Here is a 17868-nt window from a genome sequence, read left to right as displayed (position 1 = left end):
TGTCCGATTGTACAAAATGGAGTTGAAAGGGGCAGCTCCCTGATGTCCTTTCCACTAGGCTGCTACTGTAAATAAGATTCCATTCCCTCACCACCAGTAGATATGCCAAGGCTACCTGAAATATTACATTTTTCTTTCATTGAACCTAAATATTGAAAGCAAAACTGAAAGCAGCGATGTCTGTAACTCCTGTTCAAACTAATAAATCATTAAAAAACAAAAGCTTATTAAAATAACACAGGCTTTAGGTTGCCTCTGTCAAGGGAAGAAGGCTTCATTTTAAAAGGGCTGTGTTTTATAGCTGGTTAAAGAATTTTACATTTGAAGTTACACATTGTGCCTTTAGGTTGCTTGGTTTTTTTAGATAAATACAATAATTATTAATGGAAATGATCTGGTCTTTACCAGGTTCTCCATTTTTTCTAAATCTATCCTCACGTTGAAAACATTCTATAAATTCAAAGTTTCATTGTTTAAGAAATATAAGAAACAGGAAGTTACAATAGAATAGTTTATGATTAACTAAGTACACCCTCAGAGCCCTAGTATGTACAAAATATAAAAGATTGTTCAGTTTAAAGAGGGTGTACCTTATTTACATAAACAATTTTTGCAGGAGAGATTCAGAAATCAAATGCAGAAAATTTGTAGCACGTTGGCTGTGATTACTGTATACATTTAGAGTTAAGTGGAACGACATCTTTTTTTTTTTAGCTATTGCAGGTCAGAGTAGAGCCCACTTGTGATTTTTTTGGGCAGTGGTATATCTACACTTTAGTCTACATCCAAGGTATATCCTTGCTGAATTGAAAAAATGAAAACATGAAAACATAAAGTAACATGATTTAGGATTAGTGTTAATGATTTAATTTTTGGCACCATGCATTACAGATGAAAGTATATTTTTTTGTTTTTTGATGATGATAAGGACATGTTTCAGTGATATGTGGAAGATAATAGATAATTTGTTATGGAGGACGATGTGCATCACCAACTGCTGCAGAAGTAGCCCAACTGAACAACCTGACCAAGTAAGGAGGCCCAGAATGTGCTGTGATTTAAAATAGTCTGGGCAGCAGAGCTGTTAACCACATATGGCTTAGAGGGTAACTGTAGGTAACAACTGCACCACTGCTTTATTCCTCTTGATCTACATCTCGTCTTTGATTACAGAATGGATTATAGATTATAGCTTATAGATTTTGTTTTTGACCAGCTCCATATCAACTGTGGGGAGGAAGGATTTCCTGTAGCGCTCCGTCTTACAGCAGATCTGAAGAAGCCTCTGACTGAAGACACTCTGTTGTTGAACAACAGTCTCATGAAGAGGATGCTCAAGGTTCTCCATAAAGTTGAGATTTTTTTAAGTCCCTGGCTCAATCAACACAATTTTTGTAATAGTAGTTCAATTTCTTTATTTGTTTATCAAAATAATAATAATACAACTATTACCATTGTTAAAAAAGAAAATTATTTAGAAATTGTTTAATAGAGAATAGAAATATTTAAAAAATATATATTTAACCATATAAAATATTTAATGGTAAATAACAGAGGAAATCAAACAAAACAACACTTGGCAGTTGAAAAGATGTAAGATTTCCCAGCTAGTATATATGTCTGTTTTGTCCTAAATCCAATTAGGAAAAAACAATCTCATCTAATTTTAAAATATAATTTTAACATAGATAATTAATCTTTAAATTTGCATTCAACCAGAACTAATTTAATATAGAGAACAATACATTTTTCTTTGTAATTATAATAGTCTGTTTTTTTCTAAACCACTAAAAGTCATCCAGATGTTCACACTCAGCATTTGGTCTTTGAAGGAAATTGGACAAGAAGGCTATAAACATCCTTTTATTAATTTAGTCAGGCTTCCCTGATATTAGTCGCTCTTACATTGACTCACATCCACTTCCTTTAGACTCACCCGAACTATATCCTTACTCACATGCAAGCTATAGTTCTGCTTTACTGCAACTATGCCATAGATATAGAGATGTAAGTCACCACAGCATGAGTAATAGAGGTGCTCACATTTTTACAGAAAGCACTCTGACCTCAGTCGCAGCTGCTTTCTACGTTTAGGTTTATGAGTACCTTTGAGGCCACATGCAGGAATCCACAACCTCCGCACACTGAACACCTTTGATGTCAACTCTATTATATTTACAGACACACACAAACACACGCATCAGAACAAAGTGAGGGCACTGTGTTCATTGAAGTGCCTGTAGACAGATTTACTGTTCCTCATTGATTGGCAAGGGTATTTAGGACTCTTCAAGGAGACAGATCGAATAGCCACTGAGACTTGATGTGTTTGTGAAAAGGATGAAATCTCTTACAAGATGCAAATGTGTAAATGAGAATATGCAGAAAAAAATGTTTGTTAAATGAGTGTGCATAACAATGTACCTTCATTGGAGTCTGATTTGTTTCTCCATCAAGCACACATACATATGTATACAGATGTGCTATGACCAGCCTCTTTGGAATCCTTTTGCTGACACACCGGCATCCTGTCTGATGTTAAAGACCTCCTCCTGACCTTTTATTTTAGATATCTAAACATGATATACAGTCAACTCAACTTCAGCTTACATGATTTAATTTAATGGGGAGTGACTTTTAAACTTTAAGAAATTTAAGGAAGTTTTCCATATTCTTATTTCCCTGCATGTGCTAATGTTTATTTAAAAATTGTGCAACTTTTTAGTCATAATGTTTAATCTAGATATTTATTTATTTCATTTTATCTGGGAATAATTTAAATCAGCATTATTTTATTGCATTCTTCGTGAGTTTAATGCAGTGATTCTTTAACTTTATATAACAAGTACCACCTCAGAAGTGAAGTGTGGAGGCTTGTTTGTAGTGAAGTTTGTCAGAATTACACGTTACTTTAATAACCCAAATGCAATAGATGGATTAGTATTTCAAACTGTTCATCTCTGACTCATTTTGAATATCTATAATCTGTTAGAGCAAAAAATCTGTGATATCAGTGTTTTTAGTTAAATCAATGAAGAGGTCCACACAGAAATTACATTTACAACTACAATAAATATGAAACAATCACTGATAGTTTTTATATTTAACAGAAGAGAGACTGTCTTACCTGCCTCCCCTGACCTCACGTCTCTGCACCTAGGTCTTTAATGTGACAGGCATTACTAGGACTTGTTCATTTTGTTGTTTTGTAAAAAAATGTAAAAATAACAAAAAAACTAACAGCCTTATTTATTGGTAGTTTGTTTGTTTTGAAGGATACAGTTTAATCATGCTTCTGTGAATTTCAAGAGATTTCTCTCCAACCCTGACCTCTACATCCGATATGGCTGATGGATCTTTAATACAGCTGTGGTGGTGAACTGTCTCTTTGCACTTCTTTTGATTTGCACCTTTTCAAGTCAGTCATCAATCATTGTACTGACTCTTACTGAATATGTTGCTCCTCTGCTTGACTGTACAAAATCCAGACAAAAACAGTATTTCTAATAGTAATAAGCTTCTGCATTCAGCTCAATGAGCAAAGCCCACTGTTTTTCCAACTTAGAACTGGGATGCAGTTAGATTGGGTGTGAGGTCAATCCCAGGTCTGATTTTTGACTTCTGAGGTAAATGAAACATACCTTAAGTTGCTACCACCTTTTGCTCCTGGTTCTCAGTCCTCCACTTCAATTTCTTCTGAAGGTTCTCAAAATATTCTGCACCTCAATTTTCTACGTCGTTTCTGATTAAAGAGAAGACGAGTGTGTCTCAATGACTTATCTTTTCTGACTTTTTTTTTCTCTATATTGAATTTGCAAATGTTCAGCACTAAATTTACTAAAGTACCATGAGTCTTGCTTGATCCACAGTTTGAGAACCAGGGTTATATTGTATTGAAATCTGAAAACTAAAATAATAAAAACACTAAATATGTCAGTGATCCTCATTCTTTTTTAGTGACTTTGCATTTAATATTTCTCCATCTGTGTTCTATTTTTTTAGGGTGATGCCAACACTAACTGGGTGGCTGTCACTGAACTCATGTCGGTAAGTTGCTGCACTAACAAATAAACAGTCCCACAGCAAAACAGAAAAGGCTTGTTTTTGTTATGATCATTTCTGAAAGGACTAAATCCATTGCTCTGTGTTTGTATGTTTAGAAGAAAATCAGTCATAAATTTATCTCATATACTCTTTTTTTTATTTTAGACTTATGTTGAAATAAATAAAAAGGTAATTTAATGCATTTGCATTCTACATAGCAAATTTATACAGCTCACCTGCCTTCCAACCCTGTGATTTCTCACTTAGCCATTACCAAAAAAAAAAAAACAAATTTGTATCTAGGACACATTTTGTTGCCAACACACACCCACACTTTATACATGCTCCATGTACCATATTTATTATGTATAAGGTTACTTATCCTAATTTATCCAACAAGGGCTGTTGGATATTTTTATGCGTACATTGAAACTTGATTTGCTTGCTTTTATTTGTGTGTCCATGATACTTTTTAATTGTGCCGATGGGATTACATGTGTGTGCTCTGTGGTCATCTTCCAAACATACCAAGCAAATAACTTCAGTAATACAGTCATGCTAAAATTACACTCTACTTCAATTTTAAGGTTTTGCATCAAAACAAAAATACATAACCTTCTAGTCTTTATTAAGTTGTAAAAGTATATGAATGCAAATCAAAAACAACTAATGGCCTGTTATACAGTGTCATGTATTTATTAAAACATTAAATTGGTGCAGGGACATTGCATAAAAGGCCTCACCTTGTAAATGAATCGCTTGCAGAACCCTATTCAGCAGCTATAACTTGAAGTAATTATCTTTTTCTTGACCTTTTCACTGCCTCACCTCATTGAAGAGGATTTTTTTTTACTTTGAGAAAGCTTTGATGGATTTCCTGCTTAACCTTCGGTTAACACAGACTTGAAGTTTCCAGATCAGCAAACTGCCAAAATTCTTGCTTTTATAGAGGTGGTGATATTTGTTGATGTTCAGTAAATCACATATATTGAACAGGCAGCACCTAGCTGCTACTTTCACTTTTAATTGTTGTGCAAACCGTAAGCATTGACTAAAGTATTCGGGCATGGATTTCCTTAGATAAATAAGAATATGGTGACAAGGTTCACATACTGTTTGTATTTTCCGGCTTTCAGGGCTCAGGGTCTTTACTATCTCCTGATCTATAAAACCTAAACATTTAAAATAGCTACTGTATATCTTCTCTTAACATTGTGTGTTTAGCTGCTGCCAACTACTAAGCAGATATGTGATCCATTATAGTTATTGATAATTTTTAATTGATTATACTAAGGCAGACATCTGTCAGGTGTTAGACTCCCATCTTTACAGTAGTATATTTTGATATAGTGCCTTTTAAAATTCCCTTTAAAGTATTATATCAAGTTGGGCTAATCTATTTCACATTTTATAGAAAGATGGAGGAAGGCATAAGGTGGTATGATTGATTCCTCCCCACAAGGCTACTTCATTTAATCTCTTACAGTAAATATTAACAAATGTTAAGTCCCAGTGGAGTACTTCTGTTTTACTGTTAGCTTTAATCAGTCTAACTCTCCCCCATAACCTTTATAAATCATCTTGTTACTTACCTTGGTACTTTGAAACATGACTGCTAATATCTCAGGTTGAATAGTCCCACATTTCATGAGAGTTTTACTGCCTTCTGTGGGTATTTGTGTTTCAAATTTTTGTCAAAAGAAAGACATTTTACTTGTTTTCGATTTTTTTTTTTTATATTCCTCCAGCTATTTTTAAATATATTGTTGCTAAAATAAGAAATTGTTTCGAATTCACAAGACTGGCAGGCCCACTACGCCACGTCCCTTTTGTTTAATCACAAAAAAATGGCAACTTTTTATAGGTGCCATTTCAAAAGGTCTTTACAAGACAAATAGGTCCAATTCATAACCAGATCATTCATTCTAGTACAGTTGAATCATACAGTTAGACTCAAATTCAGTTACACACAGTCCATTTTAATCTAACTACTTTTACAATACTGTAAAATTGTGTTAATCTTTTTATTAAGGATGGATTGATCATTTCTTAAATGAGGGCAGAGGTAACAAAAGAAGCCCTGGCTCTAGGTCAATTCACACCCTGGCCAATTTGCACGCCTAATTCGTTCCTACCCCTTGCCATTTTATCCTTCCCATGCCCAGATTAGGGAGAGAACTGTAGGATGACTAAGAGTGACGAGAGCCAGCTGCATGATGGCAGCGAATCTTTTGAAGACCAGCGCAAGGAAGGGAGGATGAATCTACAGCCAGCTGCATTGCTATTACCGGCATCTCCAAGGCCAAAAAACAGCACCAGAAAGTCACAATGACCATGACTAAGTATTGAGTAATAACGTACTGGGCAAAAGTATGTTGCGCAATAACTGAGAAGACTAACAAAGGGCTGACCAGTGAAAGCATCTGCACTATAAAAGCAATGCTAAAAAAGGGAACTACGGCTGTTTCCTCGCAGAACACTAGCGAATAAGGTCGGACGGAGAAAAGACGCTCAGATGAAAAAGGACCAGAGACACATCCCAGCTGATCAACTGCATTAAAAAGAGGATCAACCCGTGTGCCTCAAAATTAAGAATCTGATTTAATCTAAAGCCTTTTTATCCAGACAACAGAAGTGAACTTGATCGGTGAACAGCTGATTGCTCTAGGTTTCAGGCCTCTGGAAGTCCTGAATCAACCTCATTTATGTCACCGGGGTTTCCTTCAACTCTTCAGCCTCTGGAAGCTACTGTCTTCTGAGACATATGACAACAAAGTTTCCGTTTAACCATCGAAGCCTGGAGCATCAGTGCCTGTCCACTTAGAGGAAGAAAACTGAAGATTAAGTTGTATTCCCTTCAAGAAACCACTCGTTGTTACCAGAAGAAGCATCTCCATCAGGTGCATGGATGAGCCTCCGTCTTCAAAGCCTCTCCAAACTCACTAGCTTCAGCATCAGGGAAAGACAGGTTGAGTTGATTGATTCATTTCTATTATTGAAATTATTATGTGTTGACGAATTTAAGCTGTTACTGATCCCTGCATAAGCGTTACTAATTAAAGAAAGCATATAAAATTCTAGTTAAATCGTGGACATTCAATTATTTGAGTCACATTATTTTTGGTTTTTCATTGGTGGTAAAAGGTCTTGTTGCCTGGTTCCAAGATATTTTAGGAGGTTTTTATAGGTTGCCTTAGCCAAGTTTGTTAAAACAGCGCCCTTTGAGCTCGTCCTGAGCCACTAAAATCAACCTAGCCCATATACCAAGAGCCAGTTGTAATATTAGGGAAGGAGCAGCCGTGAACAGTACTGACTGTTGAAAGTGTGGATGACTGCGATAGGCTACTCAGTCGTCCAGACCTCCACTTGAAGTAGGGCAATACTTTTGTTTGAAGGGTGTTAGTGCTAGGCGAGTCATTTCCCGACACCAGCTTAAACAGAACTTTCAGTAAACCTGCTTAGTAAGATCTTCCAGGTTTAGGGAAGTCCGGACCCATTGGATGGAGAGCTGGATTGAGCAATCCCTTTAGACATGGGGAAGTAGGTGGGAGGGGTTAGCTCATCAGACAAGAAAAATAGTTTTAAATGTCAGAAATAAAAATAGTAGAGATTTTATCTATCCAGCTATGCCAATTTAAGCTGCAGCATTATAAATCTAGTACATGCCTTTATGGGACAACACAGTTATGTCTGGATGCACTAGAGGAGCACTTCTACACAGCTCTAACAAGTGGCGAAGATTATAGTTGTCTGCTGCATGTTTGCAGTGGGACTGCAGACAATCTTTATGCAATTAAACCAAAAGCACCATGACTAAACCTAAATATTGTAGCATACTTATGAACAAACAAATCTGAACATCAGCAGCCACCAGAGACCAGAAACAGGGACATTGAAGGAAAACTAATGAAAGAAAAACTGTCCTGGGGGCTCCTGAAAGTGCGCACTCCTGTGTTGTACGCAGGAGATTTTTCTCCTTCAATGTTTCATCACAGGCTACATACAAAGCATATTCATGTCGAATTAAAAGAAATAATAACATGTTTATTTTCTTTTAATTCGACATGAATATGCTTTGTATGCCTCTTGGTTTGCATTTGGTCAAGCAAGCCATATCCCTCGATTCCAACAATGTGCTTGTCACAGAGTGAAAGCTAGTCCAAACAACTTTTGCACCTGTTATCCATTGCGCATGCAATCTTTGTAGATCACCCGCAACACCCCCCACTTAGTGCAATTCATTTTTATTTATTTTTTTTGCAGGACATGGGTGAAAACGAGATGCCAGCCACAGAGGTTCCTCAGACACTGGAGGACTTGGACAGAACCATTGCTGCCTTTGACACTATAGAACAGCTTCTTAAATCTTTGAGTCCAGATACTTGGAGACAAGACCTAGACAGCATCTACACTCAAACATACATACATTATAGATCCAAGTCCTATCATCTGGCCAGCAGACAGAATAAAGGTAGGAGTAACAAATCTTTTTTTCTACAAAATATGGGAGACGTTAACCAGGAATGCAGAGGGATTAACATGTACATCATATAAAACAATCCTTTCTGAGGTGCTCTAAGCACGACAGTAGATAATGCTTGTGCTTCAATTTTGTTATATTTATGTTTTAGTAATCTGAAAGAATCTCCTGCAAAAAAGAGAGAGACAAGAAATGTATTTGTATGCAATGTGGACACATGTTCAACACAACAGCCAATAGTACAGCCACAAAATCAAACCCATTAGCCTGATGCTGTGTAGGTCTCTTTTGCGGAATAAGCCAAAACTGACCAAGACAATGTATGGTCATGAGATCTCTGCTTGCTTCTCCAAGAATGAATTTTGGTTTGTTTTATAGTTAATGGGGTTGGATCAACTCTTTGAGCTCTTTCTGCTGTTTTAGACCTGTTTTTGGTGGTTGTATTGTATGCTGATGCTTTTTGTGGCCAATTTTGGATAGCTGTTGTCTTGGGAAAGGAGGTAGTGTCAAAGTAACATACATATGCATGCTATGATCTATGGTGTACCAGCAGGGTAATGACTTAATCAGAAAGTGAGTAAGAGTGTGTGGGAGTGTGTCAGTTGGCAACAATCCAAGCATTATGCATCCCATCACCAGTGCAGACAGAGTGTCTGCATAGTGTAGTATGAGATTAAGTATGGTAATTATTGGATTGTTGCTGTGACCTTTGAGTAAGACTTGGATTGATTCTGTAGCACTCTTACATGTGGCAATTCAGAGATGTAATGCTCATGCTGGTTTATCTGGTGATTTTTCTATTATTTTAAAAAACAAAGTGTTTTTTATTTTATATTATTAATTTTATTTAGTTCATTTTGTGGAAAATGTTGTGGTCATGATTATTCAGCTACAGCTAACATGAACAGACGGTTATGAGCCATTAGTCGTTCCTTATCTGTGAAACCTCTAACAGAAGAATATGCACCTCTCTGTCAGAGCTGTAGTCTGTGGTTTACTCATTGTGAAGCCTTGCTTGATGAGAGCATTAAATAAAAACAGATGAACTTGGAAGCTGCTTTTAACTCCTTTTACTGGAATGCACTCAGGAAACGTTACTAAGAAACCATATGTTCTATGTGATGTAACCATGACAACCATGTCAACTCAAAGCAGATACGTTTATTTGACTACTCAAATTATCTACAGATAGATAGATAGATAGATAGATAGATAGATAGATAGATAGATAGACAGACAGACAGACAGACAGACAGACAGACAGACAGACAGACAGACAATTCAGTTCTATGCCACTATATCTGCTTTGACTGTATGTAAAAGTTAATATGATAACTTGTGCAAACATTTGTAACGTGTTTATGTGAAAATATCAGCTTGTAACCCTAATGCTTTAGACTCCATCTCCTCCAGCTGTGCCTTTATATATCTCTCTGCACTCTGTTTTTGTATGTCTAACTGAGTGATGTTCTGTTCCTTAGTAAATATTTGCACCTGACAGTAAATCTATTTCTATTTAATGGTGGTAATGTGCTCTGATGGCATGGGAAACTTTCTATTCAAGGAGGATGTGCATTTTACAGTGATGTTTTAAGCTGGGTTGGCACTATGGGTCCTTAACACATCAATATTGAGCCCTCTAATTGAAAGTTCAACATGTGCAGCAGCACAAAAATCTGCCACAGTCATCAGCTTAACTTTGTTTTCATTAAGCCACACATAAGTGCAGACCCATCTTGGTTTTCACTGAGAAAGCTTCGCATGATGATAATATAAACTGGTATGTATTATGGGCACACTATTACCTGCATGTGTGAATAAGTTCAAATCAAACCACAATAATACACATACAAGTACACAGTACTTTGTGTACTTGGGTTCCACTTTGCAGCGCAAAATAGCTACTAATTCTTACACACCTATGTAGGGGTACAGCACTTTTTTCATGTTGCTGCCTTTAAGAGTGACAGTACTTCTAGCAACTTTTCATTGTTTTGTTTTTTCAGTTCTTTTTTCTGCCCAGACACTGACAGGATTCCACACCACTGCTCTTCTGAGATTACACTACTTTAAACAGGTTTCGCTCTGCAAGCAAGAAAATGCACACACACAGGAAACACTCACATATAGACACCCATTTACAACCTATGCTGCTTCTGTCCCTCTTTAAAATATTTGTGTAAACATATGCACTCTGAAATAAAAACTAATAGAGTTTAAGAGTAACAATCACCTACTTTCCACCTAGCGTAGTATCATCTGGAGAAGTCTAGATTGACATCAAAATATTAGAGATCTATTATACAGTCAAATGCAGTGTGTCAACACCTATTGAATGATCACCACCTCAAAAACCTTCCTCTTGCTTTAAAACAAATACAACAAAATAATGATATATAAACTGTCACTTTTATTTTCTACAGGAGTAGACACAAACTAAAACAGACCTTTCTTTTTTGGTAATACGCGTAGCCTGATGAATGCCGGCTGTGGTCTGAGGTCCAGATGGATTTAATCCTACATACTCCCCTCCAAACAATTTAAGATTAGGTAACAATGTTAACACAATTTGATAATAATTTACATTTTTATCTTGAAAATATGAATAAGATGCCATGTGAAGTGTAAAACGTTTCACAACTCCTTTGTTTCTTTTCCATCATAATGTTCCCACCACTCTCTCTGAATTTTAACATCTCAGCCCCTAAACTATACTTCAGGTGTTGGCATCAAGTGCAGCAAAACACTTTTAAACTTGCCAAATATATTACTGGCATAAAGAGTGTGAATGCATGGCACTTAAAATATAATACTATACAAATTATTGCATGGAAGTAGTTCTTATGATAGCAATGTTGCACATATCCATTTTAAATGAGGATTGTGATTTGATGTCTTGTGCAGCTCTAATTAGAAATATATCCAATGCTGGAACAATCAGATGTTTAGAACTATGATTCATCAAGTCATATTTTACCTGTACACCCAACATGTTTGTATCACGACCAGAGACAGAGAACCCAAATTCAGCCAAACACAAAGTGATAAGTTAGAAGGTTTATTCAGAAACTCAGGATCAGAGAGCAGGAGAACAGCAGTCAGCTTCCAGGAACCACTGAGAACAGAGAGACTAGCTAGTGGCTGAATAAAACTCAGGATTTGCAAGGAGTTAGATAAAGCCACTTACCTTCACAGTCTGGGGATGAGGCACAGAATCCAGAGGAGGAAGTGATCCAGACAGTTAATGAGGAAGGGTCCAACAGACTTAAGTTGGATTGCCGACTGATCCAAATCCTCAGAGGAATCAGCTGAAGCTGTGACTGGAACACAGAGAGCTGTGATTGTCCTCTTGACAATAATTCCAGGCGGACTAGAGAGCCAGGCGGGCTCAGGCTGAATAAACCAGTGGTTAGGCTGAGGCGTAAATCCAGGGACAGAAACAGGGTCGAATTCCAGGGCTAGAGGCGTCAGACAAGGGGCAGGCAGAGGCAGAAAACAGAGTCGAAATCCAGAAATCCAATCCGTCAGACAAGGGGCAGGCAAGAAGGCAAGGTCAGAGAACAAGATCAGTCAGGAAGGAACGCTGGATAACTACTCACAAATGTTTTCGAAAATCTGGCACCGTCTGCCTGTCAGATGGCTGTATATAACTGCAGCTCCACAGGTGTGTGGCATGACGGTGATTGCGCAGCAGCAGACAGGTGAAGCAGATGAGTTGATTGCAAGAGTAAGAGCAGAGCAGGCAGACGGGCCAGAATCATAACAGTACCCCTTCCTCAAGGTCCGGCTCCGGACGGAACCCCGAGGCCGATCAAGATGGAGGCGGTGGAAATCCCGGATGAGGGCTTTGTCCACGATGAATCGTGCAGGAATCCAGGACCTCTCCTCAGGACCATAGCCCTCCCAGTCCACCAGATAATGTATGCCACGTCCCTGCCGTCTGGACCGGATGATGCACTGGACAGTGTAGACTGGGCCATCAGCAAGAAGCCAGGCGGGTAGAGGGGACCCGGAGGTGGGCCCAAGACGGGACACCACATAAGGCTTGATCCAGGACACGTGGAAGGTATGGTGAACTTTAATGGCACGAGGCAGACGTAAACGAACAGCCAGGTCCCACAAAACGAGGTGCCGGCTTACGGGAGTCAACCAGAAGCGGGAGGTCCTTGGTGGACAGCCAAGCCTTCTGTCCCATCTGGTAGCTCCGAGCAGGGATTCTCCGACGATTTGCTGTGCGTGCCTGCACCTCTGACATTCTGATCATAGACCTTCTTGCCTTCCTCCAGATGTGCTGACATCTTAGGGCCACGGCCTGAGCAGAAGGAACCTTAGCTTCTTTCTCCTGGAATGTGAACAAGGGTGGCTGAAAACCAAACACAACTTGGAAAGGGGATAACCCCGTGGCACTAGCCGGGAGGGTGTTGACAGCATATTCAACCCAGGGTAAATTTTGAGACCATTTAGTTGCGTCTAACTCACATAGTGCACGAAGTTTGGTCTCCACCTCCTGGTTGGCCCTCTCAGTCTGTCCATCCGACTGTGGGTGAAATCCTGAAGACAAACAGTAATCCCCAACAAGGAACAAAACTCTTTCCAGAAACGTGACACAAACTGTGGCCCTCTGAGACAAAAAACGTCACGTACCAGAATGTCCCCCATTTCCTTGGCTGAAGGCAGCTTCTTGAGAGGAACTAGATGAACCATCTTTGAAAATCTGTCGATGACAGTTAACAGAACTGTGAAGCCATTAGAAACTGGCAAACCTGTGACGAAGTCCATGGCTATGTGTGTCCAGGGACGAGGAGGAATGAGTAGGAGATGCAAGAGTCCAGCAGGATGGCCACGAGAAGACTCGGCTTGGGAACAATGAGTACAGGCCATGACGTAATCTGTGACATCTTTAACAAGAGATGGCCACCAAAACTGAGTCCGGACCATCTACAACGTCCTGCTGATACCAGGATGACAGAACCGATGTGAATTATGGCATGAATTAAGTACCTTGGGTACGAGGCGCTCCGGGACAAAACACCGGTCAGGTGGGCATGAAGTTGGGATAGGGGGGTCTTTGGTGGCATCGCTAACCTCTCCCTTCAACTCCAACATGGTGAAAGAGAGTGTCACTGATTCTGGGAGAAAAAATTCATCCTCCCCAGAGGCCTGTGACTCGGAGGGTTTCTGTATTCTGGACAGGGCATCCGGTTTGCCATTTTTGACTCCAGGTCTGAAAGACAGAGAGAAGTTGAATCTTCCAAAAAATAAAGCCCACCTTACCTGCCTGGGATTAAGGCGCTTCGCTGATCTCAGGTACTCCAGGTTCTTATGATCTGTCCATACAAGAAACGGTTTCTTAGCCCCCTCTAGCCAATGTCTCCACTCCTCGAGAGCCAACTTGACTGCCAACAGTTCTCAGTCCCCCACATCATAATTGTGCTCTGCTTGGGACAAAGTCCTAGAAAAGAAGGCACATGGGTGAATACGGTCATCAGAATTTATTTGGCTTAGGACTGCTCCAACCCCTGTGTTTGAGGCGTCAACCTCCACAATGAACTGTTTATCGGGGTTAGGGGACCGTAGAACAGGAGCAGATGTAAATAATCCTTTGAGCTTGACAAAAGCTCTTTCTGCCATCTCTTTCCAAACAAACCTCATCTTAGACGATGTGAGAGCATTAAGAGGGGCTGCTACAAGGCTATAATTCCTGATGAATCGTCTGTAAAAATTAGCAAACCCCAGAAACCTTTGAATCTGTTTGCAGTCGGTAGGAGAAGGCCATTCCAAGACCGCCTTGACTTTGGAGGGGTCCACTATGACTTGGTCTGGAGAATTGATGAATCCAAGGAATGAAGTGGTAGTGGTGTGAAACTCACACTTTTCAGCTTTGACAAACAGATGATTATGAAGAAGACGGAGGAGAACGGTCCGAACATGACTTCTGTGAGTTTCCAGATCCTGGGAATAAATCAGAATGTCGTCAAAGTAAACAAAAACAAACAGTCCAACCATGTCCCTCAGGACATCATTCACCTATGCCTGAAAAACTGCAGGGGCATTGGTTAAACCAAAAGGCATTACACAGTACTCATATTGACCAGTGGGAGTGTTAAATGCTGTCTTCCATTCATCCCCCTCCTTGATACGAACAAGGTGGTAAGCGTTTCTCAAATCCAACTTAGAGAAGATCTTGGCGCCTTGAATCTGGTCGAAAGCAGTGTTCATAATTGGTAGAGGGTATCGGTTCTTGATGGTGATGTCGTTTAAACCCCTGTAGTCGATACATGGTCTCAAGGAATCATCCTTCTTTCACAAAGAAGAAGCCTGCCCCTGCTGGAGAAGAAGAAGGTCTGATAATACCAGCTTTTAGTGACTCAACATACTTCCTCATGGCTTGGTTCTCTGGTCCTGACATTGAATACAATTGACCCCTAGGGGGAGAAGTGCCTGGTAGGAGCTCAATGGCGCAGTCATAGGGTCTATGAGGTGGAAGTGCCGTGGCCCTGGACTTGTTGAAAACCTCCTTCAACGCATTATTTTCGGGCGGCACCTTAGACAGATCGGGGTATGTCTCCTCAATGTCATTCTCCAGAATAATATCTGTAGAGGCAGAAGACAGACAAGTGGCCGAGCAGGACTTAGCCCAGCCCAATATCTCTTTGGCTTGCCAGTCAATGTTGGGGTTGTGCTTTTGTAACCAGGAGGCCCCTAAAACAATGGGCAGTTTAGGCGAGTTGATGATCCTGAATGTGACTTCATCCTGATAATTACCCCACAGTGTGAGTCTTATTACCTCTGTTTTGTAGTGTGAACTGTTGATACTAGGACCATCCAATGCCAGAACATTTCGGGTGTCAGACGTGGGAAGGAGCTTGATGTCATGGTCCCTGGCGAACGATTCATCCATAAACTCTGTGTCCGCCCCTGAGTCAATGAACACTTGACACCTGATGAGAAGTAGAAGACACTTGAATGGTTGCAGGAAATGAGTATGAGGAGACAGACAGTTGACCTCGGCTCAGTAGAGTTCTCCTACTGAGCCTGGGCTTTTAACGGATACTTGAAGGCAACATGACCCTGTCCACCACAATAAAAACACAAGTTATTCTTCCTTCGTCGATCACATTCCCCGCAGAAATCTTTGAATGACCCAACTTCATGCTCTCCGGGTCACAACGGTGATCAGAAGGGGGTGGAAGACCCTTGGGTTCTAGTTGGGGAACAGGACTGTGAGTTGAAGAAGGTTTATCCACCTTAGAGCGCTCAGAAGGCAACGAAGATGGCTGAAGCTCAAAATGAATCTCACACTGAGTAAGAAAAGCACGGCACTGGTCAGGATCTCCCTTAAACAGCTCAGGAGGCGTGAGTCTAGGTTCTCTTACCAAAGCGGAAAGATCTGGAACTCTGGGGGCAACAGGCTGTGAGGGCGCTGACGTGGAGGCAGGAATCATGGAGCACAGCATAGAAATGATTTCCTCCATGCCGGAATCTAGACGGGCAATAGAGTGATCAACAATAGTGCGCCACTGCTGTGCTGGCGATGGGTCCATCTTTTGGCCAGATTTTACTATCACGACCAGAGACAGAGAACCCAAATTCAGCCAAACACAAAGTGATAAGTTAAAAGGTTTATTCAGAAACTCAGGATCAGAGAGCAGGAGAACAGCAGTCAGCTTCCAGGAACCACTGAGAACAGAGAGACTATTTAGTGGCTGAATAAAACTCAGGATTTGCAAGGAGTTAGATAAAGCCACTAACCTTCTCAGTCTGGGATGAGGCACAGAATCCAGAGGAGGAAGTGATCCAGACAGTTAATGAGGAAGGGTCCAACAGACTGAAGTCGGATTGCCGACTGATCCAAATCCTCCGAGGAATCAGCTGAAGCTGTGACTGGAACACAGAGCTGCCCCTCTGACAAGGGGCGGGCAGAGGCAGAAAACAGAGTCGAAATCCAGAAATCCAATCCGTCAGACAAGGGGAAGGCAAGAAGGCAAAATCCGTGAGGCAAGGCAAGGTCAGAGAACAAGATCAGTCAGGAAGGAATGCTGGATAACTACTCACAAATGTTTTCGAAAATCTGGCACCGTCTGCCTGTCAGATGGCTGTATATAACTGCAGCTCCACAGGTGTGCGCAGCAGCGCAGCAGCAGAAAGGTGAAGCAGATGAGTTGATTGCATGAGTGAGAGCGGAGCAGGCAGACGAGCCAGAATCATAACAGTTTGAATACTGGACACTTGCTGCAGTAGTTTGGATACAAAAACTGGCTTGATCTTGCTTGATATAAGATCTGGATTCAATAGTTTAATTCTATAGTTTAACTTTTCCATTATTTCTTTGTAGTATACAGTACAGACCAAAGGTTTGGACACACCTTCTTATTCAAAGAGTTTTTGTTATTTTCATGACTATGAATATTGTAGCTTCACACTGAAGGCATGAAAATTATGAATTAACACGTGGAATTATATACTGAACAAAACAGTGTGAAACAACTCAAAATATGTCTTATATTCTAGGTTCTTCAAAGTAGCCACCTTTTGCTTTGATTACTGCTACGCACACTCTTGGCATTCTGTTGATGAGCTTCAAGAGGTAGTCACCTGAAATGGTTTTCCAACAGTCTTGAAGGAGTTCCCAGAGATGCTTAGCAATTGTTGGCCCTTTTGCCTTCACTCCGCGGTCCAGCTCACCCCAAACCATCTCGATTGGACTCAGGTCCGGTGACTGTGGAGGCCAGGTCATCTGACGCAGCACCCTATCACTCTCCTTTTTGGTCAAATAGCCCTTACACTGCCTGGAGGTGTGTTTGGGGTAATTGTCCTGTTGAAAAATAAATGATGGTCCAACTAAACGCAAACCGAATGAAATAGCATGCCACTGCAAGATACTGTGGTAGCCATGCTGGTTCAGTATGCCTTCATTTTTGAATAAATCCCCAACAGTGTCACCAGCAAAGCACCCCCACACCATCACACCTCCTCCTCCATGCTTCACGGTGGGAACCAGGCATGTAGAGTCCATCCGTTCACCTCTTCTGCGCCGCACAAAGACACGGTGGTTGGAACCAAAGATCTCAAACTTGGACTCATCAGACCAAAGCACAGATTTCCACTGGTCTAATGTCCATTCCTTCTGTTCTTTAGCCCAAACAAGTCTCTTCTGCTTGTTGCCTGTCCTCAGCAGTGGTTTCCTAGCAGCTATTTTACCATGAAGGCCTGATTCACACAGTCTCCTCTTAACAGTTGTTCTAGAAATGTGTCTGCTGCTAGAACTCTGTGTACCATTGACCGGTTCTCTAATCTGAGCTGCTGTTAAACTGCGATTTCTGAGTCTGGTGACTCGGATGAAC

General features: G+C 40.4%; 1 protein-coding gene across 1 annotated transcript in view; it reads left to right on the top strand.

Annotated features, from left to right (window-relative positions):
• Positions 1-17868, top strand: part of pdgfd (platelet derived growth factor d) — a 99393-nt gene that overhangs the window by 49275 nt on the left and 32250 nt on the right. The window contains exons 4-5 of the mRNA XM_047390669.1: positions 4003-4047; positions 8308-8515. Of these exons, the coding sequence (XP_047246625.1) occupies positions 4003-4047; positions 8308-8515 (253 nt within the window). The remainder of the gene's footprint in view (positions 1-4002; positions 4048-8307; positions 8516-17868) is intronic.

The sequence above is a fragment of the Girardinichthys multiradiatus genome, chromosome 18, assembly GCF_021462225.1.
Source record: "Girardinichthys multiradiatus isolate DD_20200921_A chromosome 18, DD_fGirMul_XY1, whole genome shotgun sequence".
NCBI classification, from domain to species: domain Eukaryota; kingdom Metazoa; phylum Chordata; class Actinopteri; order Cyprinodontiformes; family Goodeidae; genus Girardinichthys; species Girardinichthys multiradiatus.
This window is presented reverse-complemented; position numbering and strand designations above follow the sequence as displayed.